Here is a 25,955-nt window from a genome sequence, read left to right as displayed (position 1 = left end):
TTATAAAATGATTCTTTTCATGTTTGATAATTTAGTAATTCTTTTTATTCCACGATAATGTTATCATAAATAGTGGAAAAGCAGCTAAAAATATCTGCATTACTAAAGTGCAATTTGGGCAGTATTGTTATCAAACTGAGGCTATGTTGCTTGTGTCTCAGGATCCTTAGGGTGTTGCTTCATCAGCCAGGAACCTCTGTGGCAGGTGGTGCCTTCTGCCTCAGTATTGCTAGTGCCCGTTTCTTTCCACCCACTGGGCTCAACAGGCTGCATTCAGCTCGTGCTGCCAGCCCAGATCCCACACCTGCCAAGTACCAGCAAGGCGTGGAGTGGTGAGGGGTGTGTGGGTGATTGAGTGCAGGGTCTAGCCACTGCACACAGCTGGGCACACTGGCTGCTGTGGTGGGGCAGGCAGCTCCAGGCAACAACACAGGTGCCAGCTCCATGTGAGGTGGCTGAGGCTGGAGCACATGTACTGCACGCGGCTTCTGCTATTGGCATCCGTGTCTGGATGAGGGGAATGTGGTGGCACCCAGAAGCTTGGAGATGCCTGGAACCACTGAACCCCAAAGAGAGTGTCACAGCCCTGGCTCAGGGAGCCCCTGGGCCTGGGCTCCCCAAAGGGCCACAGCTCCTCTCCCCTTCTCATCGCCCACAATATGGCAAGCGGGAGGGCATGTTTCAGCCCTGTTTGTGTTACAGCTCTTTTAGTCCCACCATTTGATGTGTCCCGAGTTCTTGCTTCATACCCAGGAAGAATGAGGTATGCAGACAGCTGGAGGCTGAGCAAAGCGAAGAGGAGCTTCACTGATCGGCAGAACAGTTCTCAAGAGACCCAAAGTGGGCAGCTCCTTTCTGCAAACAGGTCATCCTGACGAGTGTCCAGCTCTCAGTGGAGAGGAGACCCACAGTGGTTAGCTCCTTTCTCCAGGCAGGTCATCCCAACACGTGTCCAGCTTTCAGTGGAGAGGAGACCCACAGTGGGTAGCTCCTTCCCACAGTCAGCAGTCCAGACATCTGTGCAGCCCTCAATGGAGAGGTGACCTAGAACGGGTAACTTCTGTCGGCAAGCAGGTCATCCCATCCTCTGCCTCAGTCTGGCTGAGTTCAGGGTTGCTATGTGCTTCAGAGGAGAGGAAGTATATGCTAATTGGTCCATGGACGGCCATGGGTGGGCCTGGATAAAGCACCATAAGTTCTCACTCTGGTCCACGGAACTGACAGCCTGGCCCCCAGGCTTTTGGCTGTCCCTGGCTTGAAGGTGGGGCTTCACCAGGTACCCTCCCCTTTCTGCCCAGGAGCTTGTCTGCCTCCTGCCGCCATCAATCATGTTGTTGACGGTTCCCAGGCTGTTGCCGAAGGGCACCTGCAGGCCCCTGTTGAGCTGCCCTCAATCTCCCTCTCATGCTCATTGGTGCCCAAGTCCAAAGGAGGCCAAGACGACAGGGAGCTGGCGTGTCAGTGCTGCCCTGAGCATGCACATACCCAGCCGGGTTGCGACAGTACCTGGGCTTGGCCTGAACTTTGCTTCAAAATCGGAGCGAGTGCTGGGAGCATGGAGAGGCCAGGCAGCGAGAGCAGGCACTTCCAAGCCTGTGGGGAGCAAAGGACCTACCAGATCCCTGACTGTGCGCAGGGATGCCTGGGTCCATAGCTGCAGCTGCACCCAGAAGGGTGGGGCTTCTGCCCCTCAACTCGGAAGCGGGTGGGGCTCCCGCCTTTTCCCAGCTCCTGTGTGCTCCATGGAGTGGGCAGCCCCCGCCCCCACTGCAGCTGGTGTCGTGGCAGCAGCCCTTCTGGACAGGCCAGCCACTGCCATCACATGTTTTCCCATTTTCTATTTTTGGTGATAGCAAATTCAAACTTCTTAATTTACTTTTCCTGAAAAAAATTGCCTTTCAAGACTACACATTTTAATGAAGAGCCTTCAGTAATAAGCATTTCAGCATGTCTCAAAAAAGATTCAACTGTTGGTTATTTTAGCTAAAATGTCAAGGAATTTTGATTAAATAACTTTAAAAGGATTTACCTTTTATATTTACATTTATTAATTTAATTATTTATCTTTAAAATGGAAGATTTGTAAAAAAACTTAGCTTGCAGCTTACCAGTTCTGGTGTAATTTTCGATAATATAAACATGGAGTATTCAATCATGAATTAGGCATTATTATTTAAATAATTCACGATGTGACCTATCCTGGGTTATCCCTACTGAAGCAAACAGCATGAATGGGTAAGTTTTATTTTCCTCAGTGTTCACTTGTTGTCACGTGTGAGCACGTTGAATTTTAAGAGATACGGTGGAGTCTAGGAAATGCAATATGACACCTTGGGTGGAAAAACTTTTAAGATTGTTTTCAAATACTTATGCAGTGTTGCCAGAAATGAATTAACTTAGAAATTTAACTAGTAAAACAGCATATATTTGTAATTCAAACAGTCAAAAAGCCCAGTAAGTAATTGCTTTAGGATTTTAATTGGGTATGTGTGTATGTGAACATATACATGCAGATGTGCACATGTGTTACTAATTTTATTCCCATAATCTTGTGACTATTATTCATTCATTCATTCATTCATTCCACACATGCACTGAGGCCTTACTATGTTTTCATGTTGTACTAAGCACTGAAAACATAGTCCCTGCCCTCATGAAATTTGGAATAGTGGTAAAGATAGACAAATGAATGTTATGAAAAGAACTGAGAAATTTAATGGGAAAATTAAATAAAACTCAGAAAAACATCTATATTAAATCATGTTTTAGCTAAGATATGAAGGATAGGACTAATCTAGAGAGATGTGTTGGTATTGGGGCAAAGGTTTTAGGAAGAGAGAACACATATGGAAAATCTCTGAGACCCTGGAGTGCATAACATGTTTAAGGAACTGAAAAATCAGTGTGGCTTGAGTGAGTGGAGGACAGGTAGTGTTGAGGCTGGAAATATACAGAGAAAGCACACTATAGAGAAACAGGCCAGCCATGTTAGAGACAGAGGCTCCACTGATGAGTGTTAGCCAGGAACGTAAGAGAAGGGCTTTAATAAAACAGGCAGCAGTGGTGGAGAGACCTTGATGGCTTCAAAAACTATTTAGCAGTAGGGGCCAGTCGGGCTGACTCATCCCTGTAATCCCAGCACTTTGGGAGGCAGAGGTGGGAGGATCACTTGAGGTCAGGAGTTCAAAACCAGCTTGGCAAATGTAGTAAAACCCCATCTCCACTAAAAATACAAAAATTAGCCAGGCATGGTGGTGCACACCTGTAGTCCCAGCTACTCGGGAGGCTGACGCAGGAGAATCACTTGAACCCGGCAGGCAGAGGCTGCAGTGAGCCAAGATCGCGCCACTGCACTCCAGCTGTCAGAGTGAGACTTCATGTAAAAAAAAAAAAAAAAAATCAGGAGTAGGAAAGATAATTTCTATCAATTAGATAATAAAAGAGAGAGGAGTCACTATCACTTCTCTGTTTCTCTTGTGTCTGCAATGATAAAAAAAATACAGGGATACTGGAGAAAAGAACAGTAAGAGACAGCTAAAGAGAGTCCCAGTAGTACCTGTACATATGAGTTGCACATTTGGTGGAATAGATATTTAAGCTGGAGATAGAATTGTCAACATAGAGGAAGCAAAGCCCTAGGAATGGAAGGGATCTGCAGAGAGAGAGAAAGAGAGAGAGAGCGAGAGAGAGAAACTCTTTCCCATTAGTTTCCCATTCCATTACATACTTCCACCAGACATAAACTGTTCCTTCATGCCTTTATTCTACTTTAAATCATTTGATGTCAATATGTCAATTAGTGTTCACAAAATAAGATAATGGAAACTTTTTTTAGTCTCATTTACATTTCACAACTAAATAGGCCAGATTTTGTAAGGGAATAAACTCAGAGGCTGCTGAGGGGTTGAATAACTTGTCTCTGACAGTGGTGGCCATGGCTTCTGCCACACTGCTTGTTTTGTGAAACAACCAAGTGTCCTGCCTACCTTTCTGACCTTTCATTCCACCTGTGCCTAGTAGAGTCCAATCACAAGTCATTTGCAGTTTCCTTCTTCTTTTCCTGTTCCTGTGTACATGCTCTTCTGCTCTGAGTTCACATCTCTGTGTTTTTCATGGCGTAGGGAGGGTTAGGCAAACATGCTTTCTTTGTGAAGCCTTTTCTGACTCTACCTGAAATAATCAGTGGTTTCTCTTTTTCGAAATTTCTCTGTAACAAATAACATAGGACATTATTTTTCAGTTGGATGCCTGTCTCATGCCTTTCTCCTATTCACAGAACCTGATTACCTTGCCCCACCCTGCCCAACCCCATTTTATATGTACTTTATTGTGAGCTTTGGCAAGCAGGGGCCACATTATACTTTTTATTTTTATTTCCATTGCATTTAGCAGAGTGATAGCATATGCTCAAAAAATGTTTGTTGAATTAAGTTGATAAAGAAGGAAGACATGGGCAAGAAACATAGTGTAAAAGGCAGGAAGGAAACCATGTGTTAACAGACGGTGGTTTAGCCCCCCAAAAAGGTAGCAAGAGATAAGTCTAGAGAGGTGTGGGTGAAACTCGTCCGTGGTAAAATTTGTTGGGGCAAACAGTATTTATGAAACCCAATCCATAATACATAACATGGATAGAAAGAATGAAACTGAAAAAAAGGACTTGTTAAAAAAAATAAAAAATAAAAAAACCTTGGCAGCTGTCCCCTCTCCCCAAAACACACACATCCTCCCCACTCACACCCCCACTTCTGCCTCCACCTCCATCTCTGTCTCCATCCCCACCAGCTTAGCTTGACCTTCGGGAGCTAGAATCCCAAAGATCCCTTTCCCAGAGTGCTCTGCTCCAGACCTAGCAGCTTCAGGGAACTGTGGGTATTTTGTGATGTTGGAGCCAGAGAAACAAGATGGTGAGTGACCTCCACAAACTGAGGGAAAATGTTTGGGCTTTGGCTGGGCTTCTTCTGAGCAGTAGTGCGGCCCTAATTCATTCTCCTCTTTTCCATACAATGACATCGAAGGTGTTTTGGCCTGCTATTCGTAATGACCCCTTCACACATGTTACAGCCTGCGGAAAGAAGCTCTACTGAGCAGAGGTGATCAGCTTTCCCCAGGTGGATTTTGGGCCATGTGACCCAAAGAAAACCTCTGTTTTCTGTTTTGTGTCACTCTTCTCAATAGCTTTGCTCTGTAGGCCAGCCCTGGAGGCCGCTTCTCTGCAGAGGGTTAGAGGCCTGTCCCTAGTGCCTCATCATCATATTTCAGGATGGCTGAAAGCAGTGGTTCCAAGGCCAAATTCATCATCAGTGGGTAATATAAACTGGTGTGGAAGATCACTTCTGGCTTTTTGGGGGACATTTATCAAGCAAAGAACATAACCAATAGTAAAGAAGTGGCGCTAGCATCCTTGAATTCTGGAAAGCTAGGTATTTCTCATTGCAGTCCCAGAGAAAACTCTTTTTAGATTCTTCAAGGCGGGTTAATATTTCAACATGAGGTGGTATGATTAGAGCAAAGACTGCAGTGTGCTACTCTTGGATCTTCAGCCCTCAAGACCTCTTCATTTTCTTTTGGAGAAGGCTCCCAGTGAAAACTGTAGTTAGGTTAGCAGACCAGATGACTGGTAGAATTGCATATGTGCATGCAAAGAGTTTGAGTCACAGTTTAAACCAGATAACTTCCTAATCAGTATTGAGTATTGCTAGAGGAAGTTATTTCTTATTGATTTTGATTTGCTGAAAAAGTACAGAAACAATAGGATAAGGCAGCACATATCATAGAGGAGATAGTAATCTCTAGCACCACATGCTAAGTTAGCATCAGTGCACATCTTGGTATTGATCAGGGTTTTAGAGATGACATGTTATCATCATGATACATGTAAATGTAATTTAATAGAACCAGCCTGCTATGGCAAAGATTAAAGTCTGCAACAAAGAAAGAAAAATGAAAACGTTAATGAGAGAATAATAAAATGAAAAAGAGTTGATGGAAGATACCTACTCCTGTTGAAATTTTGTCTAAGTGGTTTTCTGCAGAATTTGCAGTAAATTATTGTTATGGATCACACATTAAGGAAGCCTTGAGACAGCTATTCCACAATGTTTTCTGGACCCTGAACTACTGATATTAAATACATATTTGGTTGAACATTGTTGAAGCAGAAAAGCATACAGAAGGCAGCCTCTTCCCATGGAGTTAGCATGCCCAAACTCTCACAGGTTTCCATGGATGAAGGGAGGAACAGAAGAAGCAGAATAGATAATCAGAGTAACATTTGTATATCCCCAAATCCAGAAATTTTAGTTCATATGTCCCATTGCTGGTGTTGTGAGCAACCATTTCCCAGGTAAAAAGAACTTAAGAATATAATGGCTCTGGGCAGCATTGTTGATATAACCAAGTTGTGGCCTCTGTAATTATGTATATTAACTGACGTTGTTAAACATGGTTTCAATTTTTGTAGCACCTTTTTCAGTGGAAAACCTAACTAAATAATTGGCGTATACCAGTTTGTGTTGAGATTTTGTCCGTGCCTCTGTGTGTGTGTGAAAACCTATTATTTTGAACTCTACGGCTTTGAGAAGGGCCATATGGTTGTATATGCACAAAATTGCGCATTCTTAAAATTTTTTCATACGTAAGGCTTGCAAGTTGTTTACTTAAAACATTAAAATGGATGGCATCTTGCTTAAGGCAGCTGATAAAGTAGCAACCAAAGAGTCCGGTTTTTGAACATATGAAAATTCCGTTTGTTATACCATGAATAGCAGCATCTAAAGTGAAGAAGTAAGAAATACTCCATGGTAACTAGATTATCCTTAGTACTCTGAATGAACTCTTTAACGACCCTTGAATTAAAAAATATTTGTTACAGAAATTGAAAGCTAAATGTGAATGTTCATGTTCATGCTCAAATAAATGTAATTGTTATGAACACCTACATGATTTGGTATTTTAATTTTATTTTGAAATGAGAGCTCTTTCATTTACAAGTTCACTAAAAACTCAAATGTTTCTTGAAAATCACAGGAGCTTATAAACATTAAAAAGAAGGAATAACTATTGAACAAATAAGACAGACACTGTCAAGAATGGGCAGGACTTTGTAAGGTGATAATTAAGACTAGTTAATATTTATGTGGAAAAGTTCTGACTGGGCATTTGGAACATAATAATATGAATAATATAATATAATAAATATGGCATACATTTGCATTTATTTGCAACCTCAGACAAGCAAGATAAGTCCAAATAAAGCTAGCTTCATCATAATCCTTCCTTACTTGTGTTACAAGGTCTTGAGATCAGTTTAAAAAACATGTTTTATTCACAACTTATGTGAATACTAATATTTGCTGTCATCAGATTCCTTCGAAAATAACATATGCATCACTGGCCACCTGTTCTAAGTAATTTTTGAGGAATTTGCATGTTCCCAGACAAGGAATGTTGTGAACAGAGATGATTCCATTTATCCACTGTTAAAAATGGCAGTTAATTTTTCCTTGTAAGTTGATTTCTAATTATGATAATATGGCAGCTATGGACAGTGCCCTTTCTTAAACATACTGAGGTGTAAAAGTGACTGTAACTTGTTGAAACTCAGCCCTGGTATTGTGTTACTGTTATTTCTCCTGGGGAGGCTTATTAGCCTGTCACAAAAGATGTAAGAAAAATCCAACATTCCTTTTGGAATATGATGAGCCTTTGTCACCCACAATGCAATTAATGTTAAAAATAGAAAGAATGGCTATGATATGATTATGATTAGGCAGAGATGAGCTATTGTCCAAGTAACAGGAACTAATCTAGCAGGCCAAAGATGACCTACACAGAACCATCAGTGTGCTGATTGCCATTTCTCTCTGAGTTTGATGAAATATTCATGCCTTTGCTCTCCTCTCTGCAAGCACTATTGATTTCTTGTATAAACGCTGCTATATTTAGTCTAGACAAATGGAATGTGGATTGCTGCTGAATAAATTGGATGAAAGACTGGGATCTTGCCTGCCACTTTCTCTCAGTCTTGGGCAATTATTTATAATCAAGAGCAGTTTTTGTAAGTTGAGGGTGATTTTTCACAATTTAGTGATTAGTCTCTGAACAAAGGCAAGCAGTTAGACACAATCATTTCTGTTGGGATAGCAGGTTAAGAAGTCAAATTACCCTTTGAGGTTTACAATAACTGTTTCAGAGACTTGTAGGACTTTTTTTCTTATCTTTTTAAAAAAGCTTTTTTAGAGGTTTGTTGTTTGTAGTTCATGGATAACAAGAATGCCAGCAAGAAGAGACTCCAGGGTCTCTTGAATTTTTACATTTTGTCTTTATAGGGTTAAGTTCCGACCTTTGTTTTTTGAGTGTAGCTGAAGGCTATAGCTTGGCCTTTTTAATGTAAAAATGAAATATATCATTAACTGCCATTGCTTTTGGTTGGAATTATGCCAACTCTTTTAGATAATATTCAAAATCTCATGTTACTCCAGAGCCTTGACTAAAAGTTCTACATTGGGTGCTGCAATTAAGAGATCTTACAGGCCATCATTCTAATTTGCATCTGAACTTGTCATGATTAATTTCTTTCCTTTCACAAATATCGTCTTTGAGAAGTCAATGTCCACCAAACTATAGTTCATTTATAAATTATTTTCCCATTTTCATTGAAGTGACAAAGTACCGTCACTGCAAACTTCTGGTCAATCCATGGCAAAATAACCAATGTTAGCAACCCAAGATTGATATCAGTCTGCATGCCCAGGCACATGCACATGGACATTCAACTCAGATGACCAGCAAGGACATTTAAATATATGAAGCTTTAACATCTGTAGACAGGATTTCTGTTAGCCTTTTTTTACTCACTGAAAATAACTCTTAAATTCACATGGAAAATTAACTTTGTAGTTCCCAAACTGGAATCTGCAAATCTGAGTTAGTTACTTATAGTAATAGAGCATTAGATGCAATTTGGAAAAATACAGAAAAGTAAAGGGAGAATCATTCATATTTCCATCTAAAATACAGCCATCTTCTGTTCTCTACATCACCAGTCATTGCTATTGGAATTTAAAAACTAATATGATTTAAAAACCATGGTAGAATATGTGCTCGATAAGGGCTGGAATTTTTGTCTTTCTTTAAAATACCAAACCCCAACGTCTAGAATGAAGCCTGGGACTTTAAGGGGCTTGATAAATCTATTGTGACTACATTACTTATATGTGTATATTTTAAATGGTTATCATAGTGTAAATATCACTTTTTTCACTTAATGTAACAACTTTTTTAATGTTCCCATAAACATTATTTTTAATGAATGCATAGCTTTTCTACCAAATGGATGTGACATATTTTGTTGAGACATTTGCTTGTAGTTGGTGATTTCAATAACAATACTAGAACTCTAGTAAATAATATGACATTGAACTGTTTTTTTCCCTATTCAGTATTATCTCCTGGAGATATAATCCGAGAGTTGACAAACCTGAATCAAATGGTAGAAATATGTAACACTTCTTGATACATATTACCAAATTGGTTTTGCATAAGTTTTGTACCAGTTGACAGCTCCACTTGCCATAAATAATTGTCTCTTTGGTCATACACTTAGCCTATACAATGGGGCATTGTACACACATATGTATACACATGGGTCATATATATGATAATAATTAATGATGCTCTATTTTGATTCATAATTTGCAATTCTTTACTAGTGAAGGTTATTTTCAGTTGTTGCATTCTTTTATTTGTTTTGATCTAGATGTTTTAGTGTTTTTATTTTCTAATGTTTAGTAGAAATTGTGTGCCATTTTATTTTTTTATTTGTTTCTAATATTTTTGTTTTGTTAGCTACTTACTATTGATGGTTTATTTTAATATATAAGAAATTTCCATTTTATATTGAAAAAAAGCAAAACCAAACATCTGTCAAGGGATGTGCTACATGCTATTAGTACTTACTGTTATTATCTCCAAGTTACGGATGAGGGAACAGAGGCCTAGGGAAATTAATAACATCTTCAATGTTACACACATGAAAGAGTCAAATAAGCATTTAGATTATAGAACAGAATTTGAAAACTGGTACATGTAAAGACTGAAGCATTTTGTTTGGTTCCTGGAGTATTTAAAGCTTTTGAAGAGCCTGGTGCTGTGACTCATGCCTATAATCTCAGAACTTGGGAGCTCAGGCAGGAGGATCACTTGAGGTCAGGAATTCAAGACCAGCCTTGGCAACATAGCAAGATAACACCCCAGCTCCCACTGCCCTGACCCCAGCTATTAAAAAAAAAAAAAAAAAGAAAGAAAAGAAAAATTTAGCTGGTCATGGTGATATGCACCTAAAGTCCCAGATACTTGGGAGGCTGAGGCGGAAGGATCCCTTGAGCCAGGAAGTTCTAGGCTGCAGTGAGCTATGATTGCACCACTGCACTACAGCCTGGGCAAAAGAGTGAGCCCTCCACCAGCCTAAAAAATCTTTCAGTTTAATTTTCAGTTAACAATTATTTCTGTCTACACTGGACCTGTATTTTCTTTTTCTCCCACAACTCCCACCAATAGTTGGTTTTATCTGAGTAGTGACTGGCCTCTTTTGAAAAGCCATGCAATCCAGTTTGCCACAGTTTCCCCTCCAAAATTCCTGTTGTCTTTAGCTTAACTTTTTACACTGAACTACAGAATTTTCCCAATTCTTGTGGGTAAGGGTCATACTCAAAATATTTAACAACCAGTTTGGCATGGATGCTGGTCATTCAAAATGTCAGAATGGACACCAAAAATAAATAAATGGTACACCTGGATATCTATCCTGTCTGTGAGTTTTCCTGCTTAAATTATTCCTTTAGAAAGCAGCATTCTTTTTTTATTTTTGGAGACGGAGTCTCGCTCTGTCACCCAGGCTGGAGTGCAGTGGAGAGATCTCGGCTCACTGCAAGCTCCACCTCCCAGGTTCATTCTCCTGCCTCAGCTGGGACTACAGGCACCGGCCACCACACCCGGCTAATTTTTTGTATTTTTAGTAGAGAAGGGGTTTCACCATGTTGGCCAGGATGGTCTCGATCTCCTGACCTCGTGATCCGCCTGCCTTGGCCTCCCAAAGTGCTGTGATTACAGGCATGAGCCACCACGCCGGGCCCCGAAAGCAGCGTTCTTATCTGCTAAGAGTTTTTGCTAAGAATTTTATATATATTATCTAATTTAATTTGTGTAAATTTAAATATTATCATCTATAGTTATTCTCAGATCATCAAATCTTTTTTACTCCAGTGGTTTGGTTAAATACTTGTTTTAAGTTTCCTCATACTTTTTCCACCTTGTTTATTTTAGGAATGAGGTAGCTGAGATACAGATTATTACCAATTAAACATCAGGACTTAGAAACTGGGCTACTTTCACTCCTTGATGTTTGGATCTGGCACCGTTGCTGTGGTTAACTACCCTTTTCCACATTTTAGCATGCAGTTGTCTATTCTGTCTTTAGTACATCCAATAGTGCTGCAAATACATTATACTACAACCTTTACTTTGTAAAGTTGAAGATATCTTCTGACGCTGATTACAAAGGAAGATGTTCTTAAGTGTACAAATTTAGTCATGGTGGAAATTCTCTCTTAGGGCATCTTTTCCTCAACATAATTCCATTTTTTTTTGTCCTCGTTGACTTGATTTTTGTTAGTGGTTCAGTAGAATAAGTTTTATGAATGACTGATACCAGTAAACAATTGAAGTCACCTGTTTGTAAAAGGAAATTGTGGAAGATTCATGGCAGAGTGCAAATTGCTGAATGAAAATTAGCCTATGGCCCATTTATCAAAACTAATGTACAAATGACTTTATATCATCATTGTAAAGAAATGGCTAGAGTCATTGGCATAAAATTTGTTGTACAGGGTCTTATACTTTTTATTTGTTTCCAAATCAATGTGCTAATTTCCAATCCTCTATTACCTTCCCCCACCCCATTTCTCTTTTTTTCTGGTTCTTTAGTGGATGTGAAGTCAGAAGTTCCTGTGGGCCTGGAGCCCATCTCACCTTTAGACCTAAGGACAGACCTCAGGATGATGATGCCCGTGGTGGACCCTGTTGTCCGTGAGAAGCAATTGCAGCAGGAATTACTTCTTATCCAGCAGCAGCAACAAATCCAGAAGCAGCTCCTGATAGCAGAGTTTCAGAAACAGCATGAGAACTTGACACGGCAGCACCAGGCTCAGCTTCAGGAGCATATCAAGGTAGCAAATGCTTCTTTGTCTGTGACCTTACTCAGGAGTCTGCACCGTGGTGGGCATGAACAGTGCCCATGGGAACACTTTGCGGGTAGATTCACTGTGATTAAGACATGGATATATGGCTTGAAGGGAATTGTGATTTTACTAGTGAAAACTTTGGGTAAGTACCTGTTAAAAACCTGTTTTGCTTCTCAGAGGGACCTTCTTTATCCTTTAGCACATAGAATCAATAATAGTAGGGAGTAGTAACTTCCTATCCTAATTTTAGATTCTCTCCTACGTGATTTTGTTCATTTGCCCCATCTGCTCTCCACCAAGAAGAAGCACAAGCCTAGAAGACTCATTTTATATTTTATTTCTGAAGAGTCTACATGTACTATTTGTGAGAAAGGATAAATTAATCACCTTATATGAAGAGAGCTGTTTTTAAAAAACAAACATGGTATATAAGTAGATGTTCTGAGTATGTCCAAATCTTCCTTATAGAAAAAAAATCTCATAATGTACACATTCAAAATAATAGTATAATAAAAAGCTTAAGGGAGTTATAAATGGAGAAACTGGTGCAAATATTTTTATAGACTGTAGATAAGAATTTATTGAAAGTGTTTGGGAGTAGTTGACAATTTGAGACTAAAGTTGTTTAAATTATTCTAGCACAAATATATCCATATTCCAGAATTTTTAATAACTTATTTTATTATCAAATAATATTAGATGTGTCTGTTTTTTTTAATTTTGTACCTTCAGAGATAAATATTACTTTAGCTTTATTTGTAAAACATCTTGCAACTTCTTGACAAAGACAGTTGAAACAAGGCTATTTAATTTGAATTTATTATGACAGAGAAAAGCAGCAAAGATTTACAATAAAAATTTTATTTTTATATCTAACTTTCAAAGATGACAAACACTTGCTAATTTATGAATGTAATAAATTATGTTATCTCATACTTTATTATTTTGTATTATAGGAACTTTATTACTTGCATATCAAGTACAACCACATCGATACAGGGTTGATATAGATAACTAATGTTAATAGTATGTAATTTTACCACATTAATATGACAGTTTCTAAGGAAGTAAAAATGCTATCTTCTTCTCTATATTACTTGGTTTACAAGATGTTTCTCAATCCTAAAAGAACTTTATTATCTTATATTCCTAAAAAGCCTCTTTGACAAGTGATATAAAATATATATTTTTTTAATAGTGAACTTTCCAAAAATAACTCTTGTATATTATTGATGTACAAAATACCTTAAAGTGAGAGTATTTTCTTTTGTCCCAAATGGAATCAGTAGCTCATGGCTACATTTTGAAGTATGGGTAGCCTTTCTTTAGTTTTTAGACTTATTTCTGAATGAATACTGAAGCATTATTTAAATTTAACCTTTGAAACAATAATAGAAACATTGATATCTAGATCTGTTTCTTTCCTTCCAGCATGTTAAGATGGCAAAGAGAAATGAGTAAAATGTACATTTTTCACCATACTTTAAGATGTAAGGAACTGTGTAGTTCATTTTGCTGCTTTATGTGAGTCATGTTTCCCTAAATACAGGGCAATACTGATAAGTTACTGCTTTAGATACTTCTTTTCATTTCTTTTGCTGCCTTTGATAGCTATAAAATCAATATAAATTGTTTAGAAAGAAATTTATTGCTTAATTTTACCCAAAATGTAATAGTAGCAAGTAGATAATTAATTGTTCATTTGGCACAAGCAAAACAATGGTGTCGGTTTATTGACATCTGGAAAATATTGGAAAAGTGGCTCCTGTGAGAAAAAAGAATTATGAGATAGCTAAAAGGAAAATTTAGCTTTTAAAATAATTTTCCAAAATAATTTGTTTTCTTAGAAACCAAAGACATAATTAATATTACTTTTTCATATTAGGAAGTTTTTTGATTTTTAGAATTTTTATTTTGTTTTGTCTTGTATTTTTTATGGATAAAGGTAAAAGTCGATGCTTTTCATTAAGATTTTATTTTTATTGGGAAGATGCATTACATGATGCTTTATTTGTATTAGCTTTTTGAATCTTTAGCTTCTGTAATAATCAACATTTGTTGAGTTAGATGCTGTTATCCCATTTTTCCACCTGGTAAACTGAGGTAGAGAGAAATAATGTTACCTTTCCAAGGCTACATAGCCAATAAATTGTTGCTCCAAGATTTACAGTCTTGCCCTGTCTGCCTCCAAAGCTCTTAAGTTGCCCTGCCTTTCTCATGGGCCAGAACATCTAGCAATAGAGGGCTAAAGTTTTATTTCTTTCTATTGTTTTAAACCTCATTCATGCAATCTTTGATAATGAATAGTAGCTATGGTAATTAAATTGTGTGCTTTTCTAGATTCCTATGAAAGATTAAAGTTCAAATACATTGGGGCTTTGGGTGAAGCACCAAATTAATTTGACCAACCCAAGTATCTGTATAGAATTTAACAGTAAGGCAGAATTTAAGCATTCCTCCTGCTACTATGGAATATTATTTCATTACAATGGAATAATAACACCCATTAAGGGAGTGTATTGAAGCCAAAACGCCAAAGATTTTAATATGAAGAGTAACCAGAAATGCTTCTAACTATGTCCTTCTGGGAGTAATAAGGCTATTATGGTTGATATACAGAGTTAGCTTCCTGTTGCTCCAGAGTGACTCTGATGCCATTCCATATAATAGCTTTTTATTTTTGTTCTATTACTTTTTGGTGTAAAATCGAGAGTTTTAGGCACCTAATGTAAAAAACAAACTTTACTGATTTCATTAGTATTGAAAGTTACAAACACATGTTGAGTATCCCTTATCTGAAATGCCCGGGACCAGAAATATATAAGATTTTGGATTTTTTTTTTCTGGATTTTGGAATATTTACATATCTGTACATAATGAGAGTCTTGGAGATGGGACTCAAGTCAAAATATAAAATTCATTTATATTTCATATACACCTTATATACATAGCCTGAAGGTAATTTTATACAATATTTCCAATAGTTTTGTGCTTCAAACAAAGTTTGGGTACATTGAACCATCAGAAAGGAAAGGTGTCATTGTCTCAGCCACCCATGTGGACAATCTGTGGTTGTTTGGCATCACTATTGTTGCTAAGTCTGAATGTGAGGAACATGCCATTGGCATGTCTTGCCCACACACACACCATTTTGTTACCTTCTGTGGGTGTGCTTATGTGGGGGAATCTGGGTGTGTATGGAAAAAATATATTGCAGCTGAAAGGGGGCCGGAAGGATCTTTTTTCCCATGGTGAAGCTGACTAAACTTTGTGTTGTGTGCCTGCATTTTGACTGGAACTCATCACATGAGGTCAGGTATGGAATTTTCCACTTGTGGCATCATGTCAGTGCTCAAACTATTTCAGATGCTGGAGCATTTAGGATTTTGGATTTTCAGATTAGGGATGCCCAACCTATAATAATAATAATTAAAATCAGTACGGTTCAAACTTAAAAACTAAATTTTATGTACATTATGAATATGCGACTGAAGAGAGATTATTCTCTCTCTTACATATGAGGAACTATGGCTCCGAGTAGTTTAGTAACTTGTCCAGATTTCATATCTACTAATGTCAGAACCTAAGTAGAACTCAAGGTCTTTAGTTACTCCTCAGTGAGCACATTTACTATAGTTCATAGATATATATTTCTCAGTCTGAATGGAAATGGACATCTCAAGATGGCTATTAAAAAAGAATGCTTCAGGCTGGGCAAGGTGGCTCACACCCGTAATCCTGGCAGTTAGGGAGGCCAAGGTGGGAGGATCACTTGATGCCAGGAGTTTGAGACTAGCCTGGGGAACATGGCAAGACTTTGTCTCCACTAAAAATGATAATTTAAAAAAAATAGCCAGGAGTGGTGGTATATGCCTGTAATCCTAGCCACTTAAGAGGCTAAGGTGGGAGTACCGCTTCAGCCCAGGAGATTGAGGCTGCAGTGAGCTATAATGGTGCCACGGCAATCCAGCCTGGGCAACAGAGTGAGACCCTGTCTCAAGAATAAAAATAAAAATAAAAAAAAAGAGTGCAAGAATGCATCATATTCATGTCATTCATTGTTTGAGAGTGAATTCAAGGGATTCAGAAAGCTAAACAATAGTGCATTAAAATGAAGTTTTGTGGAAGTGGTTTCTTCTTGACCAGTGTCTTTAATCTAAGAGCTTTTATGTGCTGAATGAAAGAATAAAGCTTTTGCTATTTTGATATTTTGAGAGACTGTATATATAGAATATATTCTACATATTATGAATATATACATTGCATTAGTCTATTGAGAACTTGCTCTGTAAGGTTTTGAAATTTTTAGCATTTGTTTACTTCAGGTAAACTTCCCCCAAATTAACTTAATATCTCACCATTCTGTATTTGCCTTGATTATTTTTACACCATTTTTTAGGCTAAGAATGGAAGATTTCAGTTGTTCATTTATAATGTGAGGGGCTTTGTAAAATAGGCTTCTGGGCAGTTCCTACCTTTTCCTGTTTGTATGTTCAAAGAAAAGTCATTAAGGGAACTAAAGATTTCATTAAAGGAAATGAGAAGACCTGAGTGAATTTAACAGTTAGTTTTGATAGGGATGCACAGATAATGGCGCTACCTAAAACTTGCCTGTTGATGATGTTAAGACCTTCACTGCATTAGTTACTTGTCCTTAGATTTTAATGATTTACAGAAAAAGTGGGTACAAATATGAACTAAATACAAACAAGTTCCAAAAGCTCATAATATTTCAGTTTTGGTCAGTGATGACTATGAAGCCTAAAGAAATTGCACACTCTCATGTCTTTCTCTTCTCGCAAGTTGCAACAGGAACTTCTAGCCATAAAACAGCAACAAGAACTCCTAGAAAAGGAGCAGAAACTGGAGCAGCAGAGGCAAGAACAGGAAGTAGAGAGGCATCGCAGAGAACAGCAGCTTCCTCCTCTCAGAGGCAAAGATAGAGGACGAGAAAGTAAGAGGCACCAGGGTAAACGATGGACTCTCTTTCCTCATCGTTAGCTGATCATTATTCAGAACAAAGCCTGATAAAGAGTGCAGTTAGACTCGTCAGAATTATCTGGGTTTAATTAAAAGCATAGATTACAGACCCAACTGTAAAGTTTTGACATTTACGTACCAGCTAATATCATTGAGTCTGCAGAGCGTCTCAAGAAGCAAACATAACATTATCTGGCAAAGGTGCTGATTTCTGTTGTTTTGAACCTTAAAAATAATGTAATTCTAAAGCAGCCTAATATATGCCATCTTGTTTAATAATCAGCTTGTATCCACATCTCCTGACTATGCCTTCCTTATTCCTGGCCAAGTAATAATTGCTCTCTAAGTAAAGCCTTGCCTCCATTTAGTTTTGGCATACTCAAACTTTGAGAAGATTTAAGGCATAACACATGCAAAAGAACTATCCACAAGAGGGAGACAGATCCAAATAATTCCCCTGTATTAGGTCAGTTCAAAATCAGGTCGTAGCAAGGTTTAAAATTTGATGACTTGAACTGGAATTGTCAGCAATATTTATTTGTTTAATGCTCAAAGGGTTTTTTTTAAAACTAAGGTTTTCAAACTAGCAACTCAGAAAAGATTATTTTAATGTGTTTAAGGGATTTAATATGGATCTAATCCCTTAAGATAACTTGATTATTAAAATACAGTGTTTTGTTCCTCTGCAGTATTTTTTAAACTTAAAAAAGTTGATTTTGGGAATTCCCTCTTTGCAAAAGTAATTAAAGAAATAGCTGAAAGTCTTTTGAAAATTTGCAGTTTAAGTAGTATTTATAAAGCATTACTGTACTATTTTCTAAAGCATATTTGGACTGTGGTTTCTTCTTTTAATAGGAAAACTTTATATGCTGTGACCAGCGATTTTACTTCTTAATCTTTGTCAAATATTCTAGAGGCATGAGAGGACAAAACTCACCATCAACATCTGTTTCTGTGTGTGTGTGTGTGTGTGTGTGTGTGTGTGTATTTCAGGGGCAGTGGCAAGTACAGAAGTAAAGCAGAAGCTTCAAGAATTCCTATTGAGTAAATCAGCAACGAAAGACACTCCAACTAATGGAAAAAATCATTCCGTGAGCCGCCATCCCAAGCTCTGGTACACGTATGTTCAGTGTTTGGCTGTTTTCATTCCTGGGGTAAAGAACGCAGGTTCTGTATTTAGCCGACCTGGGTACACATCCTTAGCCTGCCATTTCTCAGCTGTCTGGCTGTGGGCAAGTTCCTTCAGCTCTCTAAGGATCAGTTTCCTTCTCCATAAAAAGAGGAAAATAATAGTGCATGCCCTCTAGGGTTGCTGGCACGGTCCTGTGAAATAACGTGGTAAGGTACATAACAGAGAGAAGTGCTAAATAAATGGTAGCATTTATCAACTTGAGGGCAAGGAAGTATATATGTTCTTTGATGAATGAATAACTGACAAATTGTGAGGTGGGCAAAGAAATTTGTATTTTGCATTTTTCCATTCTCAACTGGTGCATCTGGTATCTATATAGTAATTTCAAAAGATTTAGCAGATTGTGATTTTATTACACTTAACTTGGTGTAAGATGGCGGTCAGAGATATTTTCAAAAATCTGGTAGAATTTTGTCTCAAATGAAGAAAAAAAGAAGGAAGAAAGGAAGATAAGGGAGGGTAGGGAAAGGAAGAAGAGAGGTTGCTAAATAAATAACTCTAAGTCTTCAGTGAATAGTTTACCCCTGCCCACCTCACCTCATTTCTTCCCAGACAACAAAATAATAGCTTGGCTCCTGACACACAACCTGACAACATAATACACTGTGGTATTGTGGTTTTTATGGAACTGTATTTCCATAAGTCCAATACACAAATATTTCAATAAAATATAGAGGATGTGGTGATTCTAAAACTCAGGGCAAAGAACTGATAGGCAAATCATATATGGATAATAAACTAATAGATAATAGTTTCATTTCTTTCTTAAAAGTGTTTGCCAAATGACCATATAATTTTACACTTATATATTTTTCAATCCCTCACACCATTAGAGATAGAAATAGTACTTGAGTACTCTGTTACATTAATATTGTAAGCAGCCTGGGAGTTCTATTTAAAGAGTTAATGTACTTACAAGGCTATTTTATAGGTATCCGCCCTTCTCTGCATCCCAAAACAGGTAACAGACAGATACCATCATGTTTTATAAATACTTTTTAATGATTTTCATAATTTCTGTCATGTATATCAGTTGACATGAAAAACAAATCTCTGAAGAACAATTTCAAATATTCAATCAATATCACGAATGATTTAAAAAGAAACACGATTTTGTTACCTAAAACTATACACATAATTTATAGCTAATTCATAATTCAAAATTAAAGTCTGTTCTAAGAAAAGATAATAGCATTTTTAAATGAGAAACAGCTACATGCAAAGAATTTGTCGGTTAAAGTTCATTAGCTGTTCTCTTAGGTAATATTAAGCATAGCTCTCACATGTTACTTAGCAGTATTTACCTTGTTTTTATGGAATTGAAGTTCAGTAGAGTCCAACTTCAGATAACCACAAATGGTTAATTTATAGAATCTGAATTTAATACCATTTTTGCCAGTTATAGCCAGAAGAAATATCCTTAAACCAGTAAAGTCTTAAGAATGTATGATTTAAATAAATAATACTGGTAGAACAATCATTGTGATGGTGATACTACGTCCTGTTAATTGTTTTCATTACATATATAATTATAGATATTTATATCTACTAGATAGTCAGTGTTCAGTCCTATAAACTATTCTCCAGCAGCACAATTGCATCTCTTAGATTGTATTCACCCAGGAAAAAGAAAACATTTAAAACAATTGGTTTCATATTAAAGAATGTGATCCCCATTCTTTACTACTGAAACTGCCCCAGAAGTCAGGAGATGGGAGTCCGTTGGCACAATCCTGTCTTTTCAGTAAAAACGGCTACTCTCATGTACTCACATGTACTATCTAGCAGTTTTTTAAAATGAAGTCCTTGCATATGTTTACTATTACCTTGATTGTTTTATACTGTTGACGAGAAAGGATTGAGATGATGACTTTTCCCCTAGGATGGCTCTTAAGAGAACATAGGCAATAATCTCAAATTGTCAAAAGCTCAGACTCTTGGTAAATTATTTTAGTGAAGCAAACTTTCTATGTGACTGTATGACCAAATAAATGGTGGGCATCCTGAAGATCCCAGCATCATTCCATAGCATACTGCTACAGTGAACTTGGTTACGTGAGGCTATGGTTTGTGTACACTAAGGAGAAAGAGCATCAACATAGCTGAGGCACGTGTACAGCATGTGCAGCTGATTATTGCTGACCAACATGCAGTAAAATCTACGGAGTAAATAGTGAAACTTCCTTGTCTTTTCTAGGGCTGCCCACCATACATCATTGGATCAAAGCTCTCCACCCCTTAGTGGAACATCTCCATCCTACAAGTACACATTACCAGGAGCACAAGATGCAAAGGATGATTTCCCCCTTCGAAAAACTGGTAAGTTGGTTTAACAAGAACTCTGTTTGCTCTTCTGTAACACACCTGTAAGTTTCATTTTGCCACACCTCTAGAAGAAAGCCAAAGGATTTGAGTCGTAGATAATACACCTCCCCACCCCTGCCCCCAGCATAAGCAAACAATGCACACACGTGCCCTACTTATTTCTGCATCAGTTGATTCATGACACAATCAAAATATCTCTTTTTCAGTTTAAAAGTTTATCGTATTTGAACTTCAGCCAAATTATTTTCTTACTAGGAATAAATAAAAATAAAAATTTGATATCTCGGAAAACCTAACTCTTCTCCGTTAGATAGGGCCTCTGTAATATCTTTCATTGTCCTGTTTTTCTGCTGTACCTCAACCATTTACCACATAAATGAGAATAATGAAGTTTAATTTTTCCAATAAATATTTTACAAACCTTAAATTTTAATTGTTTTTGTGGTGAAAGCAGGTAAGGCCAAAGCTACCTTCTGAGTAAGTGACTTGCATAATATCTCACGGATTATAATAGAACTCAGAGTGAAATTATATCTGATAATCTCATGAAGTTAGGGGAAATAGCGCAATTAAGCTTTTATTTAGAATTTAGTAAACAGTTCTGTGGCTCTAAGGATTGTATTTGCTGTTCCATCTTCATCTCCTTTCTGAGCATTCTGATATGTATATATTTAATGTCTTATATGCTCTTACTGCTATAGTAAATGTTTAACTAGATATACATATAAATAGCATTTGTGTACATTCTATTCTAAATCTCACGTTGTTTGCCAAATATAGTTCTTTAGAGACAGTAGTAAATTTAAAAATGTTTATCTCCACAACTGATCTGAAAAGATATTCATGTAAGATAGCTTGGTCTATTGTATTTGACTCAGATCTACTTGAAGAAGTATAGATTTATTTATTTTATATATGAAATCTGCAGAGTGAAAATGATTTCAAATAATTATATTCATTTTCACAAGCAATTTTGAGTAATTAAAATGAATATAGATTGTAAAAACACATGCCGAAGCTATTTTTTGTCATATAATTTACCTGTGGCATAATGAAGATTTAAAAATAAAATCAATTGTGAATAAGAATTTATTATTCGCCATCTAGCATATATTGTAGGCACTAGGAAAGGATGTTTAACTATTGCAAAACAACCTGTGGCTTTTTAATTTAAATAGCCCAAATATTTTTGCATTTCTACTAAAAGATGATAAATATTATAAAATACCTTAATAGAAGGCTATGCAAAGGCAAGGATAATTGAGTTTTATGTATTGCATCAGAATTCCACACTATTATCTGCAAATCAGAGTGTCTTATAAATAAACTTTTCTAGGATAAAAGAAAGAAAGCAAAATGTGAGCTTCTATGTTATTTCTAAAACATGAGTATAGTTTATGAAAAGTGATCCATAAAGGGCATGAGTTTTAGAATGTGGGGACTTTGATCTGCAGGCTTGACATTTATTTGTGAGTAGCATGAGTAGGAGCTATTTACTGAGATTATGTAGATACTACCCCAGGTCTTAGGGCAGTGAATGGCATTCAAGAATCTAAGGAGTTACTAAAAGGAAAGAAAAATATGGATTCCCCTTATGGCGGGAGGTTACTGATGAGTGATACAGTTACATTCACAGAGAAAGACTTCTATCCTGCTGAGCACAGAGCCTTTGAATATATCCTTACCACTGGGAGATTGAAAACTGACTGCAGAACTGATAACTGACTTTGAAAAGAAGTGGCATTTGGGAACATTAAGCACCCAGTGAGAAAATCTGATATTTTTAATACTTAAGGAGAAGTACTAAAAACCCATACTTTGTGTCCCACTGTTGCCATGCGAACAGCTTAAGGTTTTTCCTCTGTGAAGAATAAATAACAAGCTGTTAATTTATTCTCATAGATTTTTTTCAATCCACAACACAATTTAAAAAGAAATCCTTCTCAGGATATATATGTTACAAACCCTATTTAGATTTGTACAAATATGCAAGACATTTTCTGTGCCTTATTATGTGCTATATAATAATAGTGAAAAATCCCTCATCTTTTCTAGAGGTATTTTTTCTGTATTTGATCAGTATTTCATGTTTCTTCCTTTTATGTTGAAAATCTGATATTTATGAAGTGTCTGGCTGTTGATCTGTAAAACTAAACATTTTCAAGCGTTATAGGAATAAAGTTCTTGAACAGCCATTAATATTTAGTATCTCTATAGAGGTTTCAAAATATTCCTTAATTCAGTTCCAATTGTCTGTTTAAGAAAAGTAAGATATAATTAAATATAGATGCTTTCTATACTCTATCTAAAATACTTAGAGATGCCCTTCATTAATTACAAAATAGATGGAACACTCAGCTTTTATAAATATAATCCGTTTGGTGTATTTCCAATTCCATTGTGAGAAAATTTAGCACTATTTGCACTAAAAGAATAACACTGAAATGTTGTCAAATAATAATTTTTACTTCAATGTTTATTGTATTTCAGTGACTCAAAAGTCTTTACAAACAAAGCGAACAATAAAATTTTACCATAATAAAACATACATGATGATTGGGGAAACTGTTTAAGATAGCTTGTGTAAAGCTACATCATACTAAATGAAATCTGGAAGAGTGTCATTGATCATAGAGTGTAAACACCAGCCCAGCTACTGTAGAGTGATGCTTTGTTATTAGAGCCAGATTCTAAACCTCTCTTGTCTGCTTGGATTTCATTGAACTCAATCTTAGAGTTAAAAGAAGTTGTTAAATGAGTGTATTCTATCGTTTGATCTATGTATGATACTATTTTAGTTTCTTTTAAATCTACATCAGCAATATGTATTAGCAAGCAAGATTTACGAGAGTAAAACTGGAATCAGAGTTAGAAAAGTCCTAATGATCTTACATTGATTGAGGTAGCCCTAGGATGTCCCTTAAGCAGTGAGCACAATTTGAAACCTCTCTTGACCTTTTAGGACCTTCCCCAGACAGTGATAACCCGGGAACAGTTAACTACAGAAACCTCATTTGCCTGCAGAAATCTGACCTTTGTCACACAAAGTGGACCTTTACTTCCTTCGCCTTAGGAGAATCACAGTTGCTCCTAGAATTTGGGCATTTTAGAAACATGGAATTATATTAAGAGTTGGCTCTAATCATGCCCATTCCAATTCACTTTTCTTTAAAATTTAAGAATGGAGTGACTTCTCCTCCTTTCACAACATCAAAGGCTTTACATAACTTGTTTTGAAGTGGAAAATAACATAATTGTTTTTAATTTTTATATGCGTTGCTCACACTTAAAGTAGTACTTCCTTCTAGAATTATACATTGTAATTAATTTTGTTCTATAACACAAGGATATGTTGATAGGAAAATTTGGAATATTTTACTAAACTTATACTTTGGCTGAAAATAGTATCATTGCTGTAGTAGATGACTTTATTGTTTTTATATATTACACTGCTGAACTGATAATAAACTATCAAGTAGGGAAAGGAAGTTTTGGAAATAGTACATATTTCCTGGCACTTTGGAAATGGTTCACATTTCTCACAGAGATTCTACATATGTGGTGATTTTGAACTGACCTTCAAAACCATTTGATTGGATTCTGTTCCAGTGAGTGTGTGCATATGTTTCATAAAATATTGTGATAAAAATTTCTAGAAGTTTTATGCTCCATTATATTATTGAGGTTTTACCCAATGAACTTTGCCTTTCTTTGAATATTACAGTCTTTCCATTTAATACTTCTGAACAAAGTGAGTTGGCTGGCTAGATTAACCTCTTAAAGTGCACAAGCCATATAAAGCTTGGCTTGAGGTAATAAGAGACTTTTCCAGCCCCACCGAAATGTTTATTTTAGTGGTCAGCAACACTAGAATAAGACTCAAAGATGGAAAGAGTCCAAACATAAGTGAAGGTTTTGGAAGGCCAATATCATTTTCCACACTGAGTAAATTGGAAAGAAGGCAGAGATGAGATATATAGCTTTATAAATTGCCTTTTGGTATAGCAGTCAGCAGTTATGTTCTGGTACCTTGATAACCTATTCAAGTCATTATAGTAAAAATTAACACAATAATTATTTTTAATGGTTTAGAATATCTCTTCCTCTCTCTCTCCCTCTTTCTGTGTCTTTCAGAATACACTTGTGCATGTGTGCATTGCATACATGAACATTATACACATTTCTGCAAAGATATCATTAAAGATGGCTTAGGCTTATAATGATATTTGCTCAAAATCTTATTCAAGATTGACGAACACTGGAGCATTTTTATATATCTTAGTACTCTATCTTGGTTACATTGTTTTGACTAAATTTGTCAAAGTTTATTTTTATTGAAATATACTTCTTTTAATGAATCTTATACTAGTTTTCTCAGAATTGAGAAGTAATGTGGCCATTGTAATTCAGGCTTTGAATCCATACATACCACTTGGAAATGTGGGTCCTCAATCTTGAGCGATTAATTTAACCTCTCTAGGCCATGATTCCCTCATCTGTCAAATAAGGATAATAATTGCACTTGATTTGCACAGTTATTTTTAGAATTCAATTAAATAATGCATGTAAAGCACTTAGGATCATACCTAGGATTTAAGGAGTGCTTACTCTTGACTGTATGTTTGTATAAGGAAATGTTATTTATTTCTATTATGCCAAAACTAAATCTCTTTTTGTTGTAGAAGGTCTTTTTAATGTCTTACATTCTTCTACCTTTATTAATAAAACAACCAAACTAAGAAAAAGGTGATCAATATTTTCTTTTTAAGCTATGGGCAACTCACAAGGCTATTGTCAAAATGAGGGTAAAGTTATTTGTTAATTTTGTGTATTCTCTGGCATTTCAGAGCTCACTATGGTATCCAAAAGAAGCAGCAGGCTGCATGCCTATAGTCCTAGCGACTCAGGAGGCTGAGGAGGGAGGATTGCTTGGCCCAGGAATTTGAGTCCAACCTGGGTAACATAGGGAGATCCTGTCTCTTAAAAATAAAATAAAAAAGGGAGCAGCAGGCTTGTTTTTGTTGTTCATTGTAGGAGGAAGTCTGATTGATGTTCTGTGCTCACTAGGGCCAGAGTTTTAATTTCTGCTATTAACTTCATTTTTAAAGTAGCAGACTTTAATTTTAAGAAAAGTTTTATATTTACAGAAAAATCGAACAGATATTGTTGAGTTCCTATATTGTTGCCTCCTCCTAACCCCTAGGTTTCTGCTTTTTAAA

The 25,955-nt window shown here is 36.7% G+C and overlaps 1 protein-coding gene across 15 annotated transcripts in view; it reads left to right on the top strand.

Annotated features, from left to right (window-relative positions):
• The window catches only part of HDAC9 (histone deacetylase 9), a 911,013-nt gene that overhangs the window by 488,428 nt on the left and 396,630 nt on the right, over positions 1 to 25,955 (top strand). For 5 of the 15 annotated variants that reach the window (XM_054496835.2, XM_063667493.1, XM_063667495.1 and 2 more), the window contains 4 exons: positions 11,983 to 12,224; positions 17,043 to 17,208; positions 18,213 to 18,339; positions 20,609 to 20,730. In XM_054496835.2, the coding sequence (XP_054352810.1) occupies positions 11,983 to 12,224; positions 17,043 to 17,208; positions 18,213 to 18,339; positions 20,609 to 20,730 (657 nt within the window). The remainder of the gene's footprint in view (positions 1 to 11,982; positions 12,225 to 17,042; positions 17,209 to 18,212; positions 18,340 to 20,608; positions 20,731 to 25,955) is intronic. The other 10 variants (XM_054496837.1, XM_054496845.2, XM_054496841.1 and 7 more) reach the window with 5 other exon arrangements.

This window comes from Pongo pygmaeus, chromosome 6 (assembly GCF_028885625.2).
Source record: "Pongo pygmaeus isolate AG05252 chromosome 6, NHGRI_mPonPyg2-v2.0_pri, whole genome shotgun sequence".
In the NCBI taxonomy this organism is placed as follows: domain Eukaryota; kingdom Metazoa; phylum Chordata; class Mammalia; order Primates; family Hominidae; genus Pongo; species Pongo pygmaeus.
The sequence above is the reverse complement of the archived record's forward strand: the minus strand, read 5'-3'. Positions and strand labels throughout refer to the sequence as shown.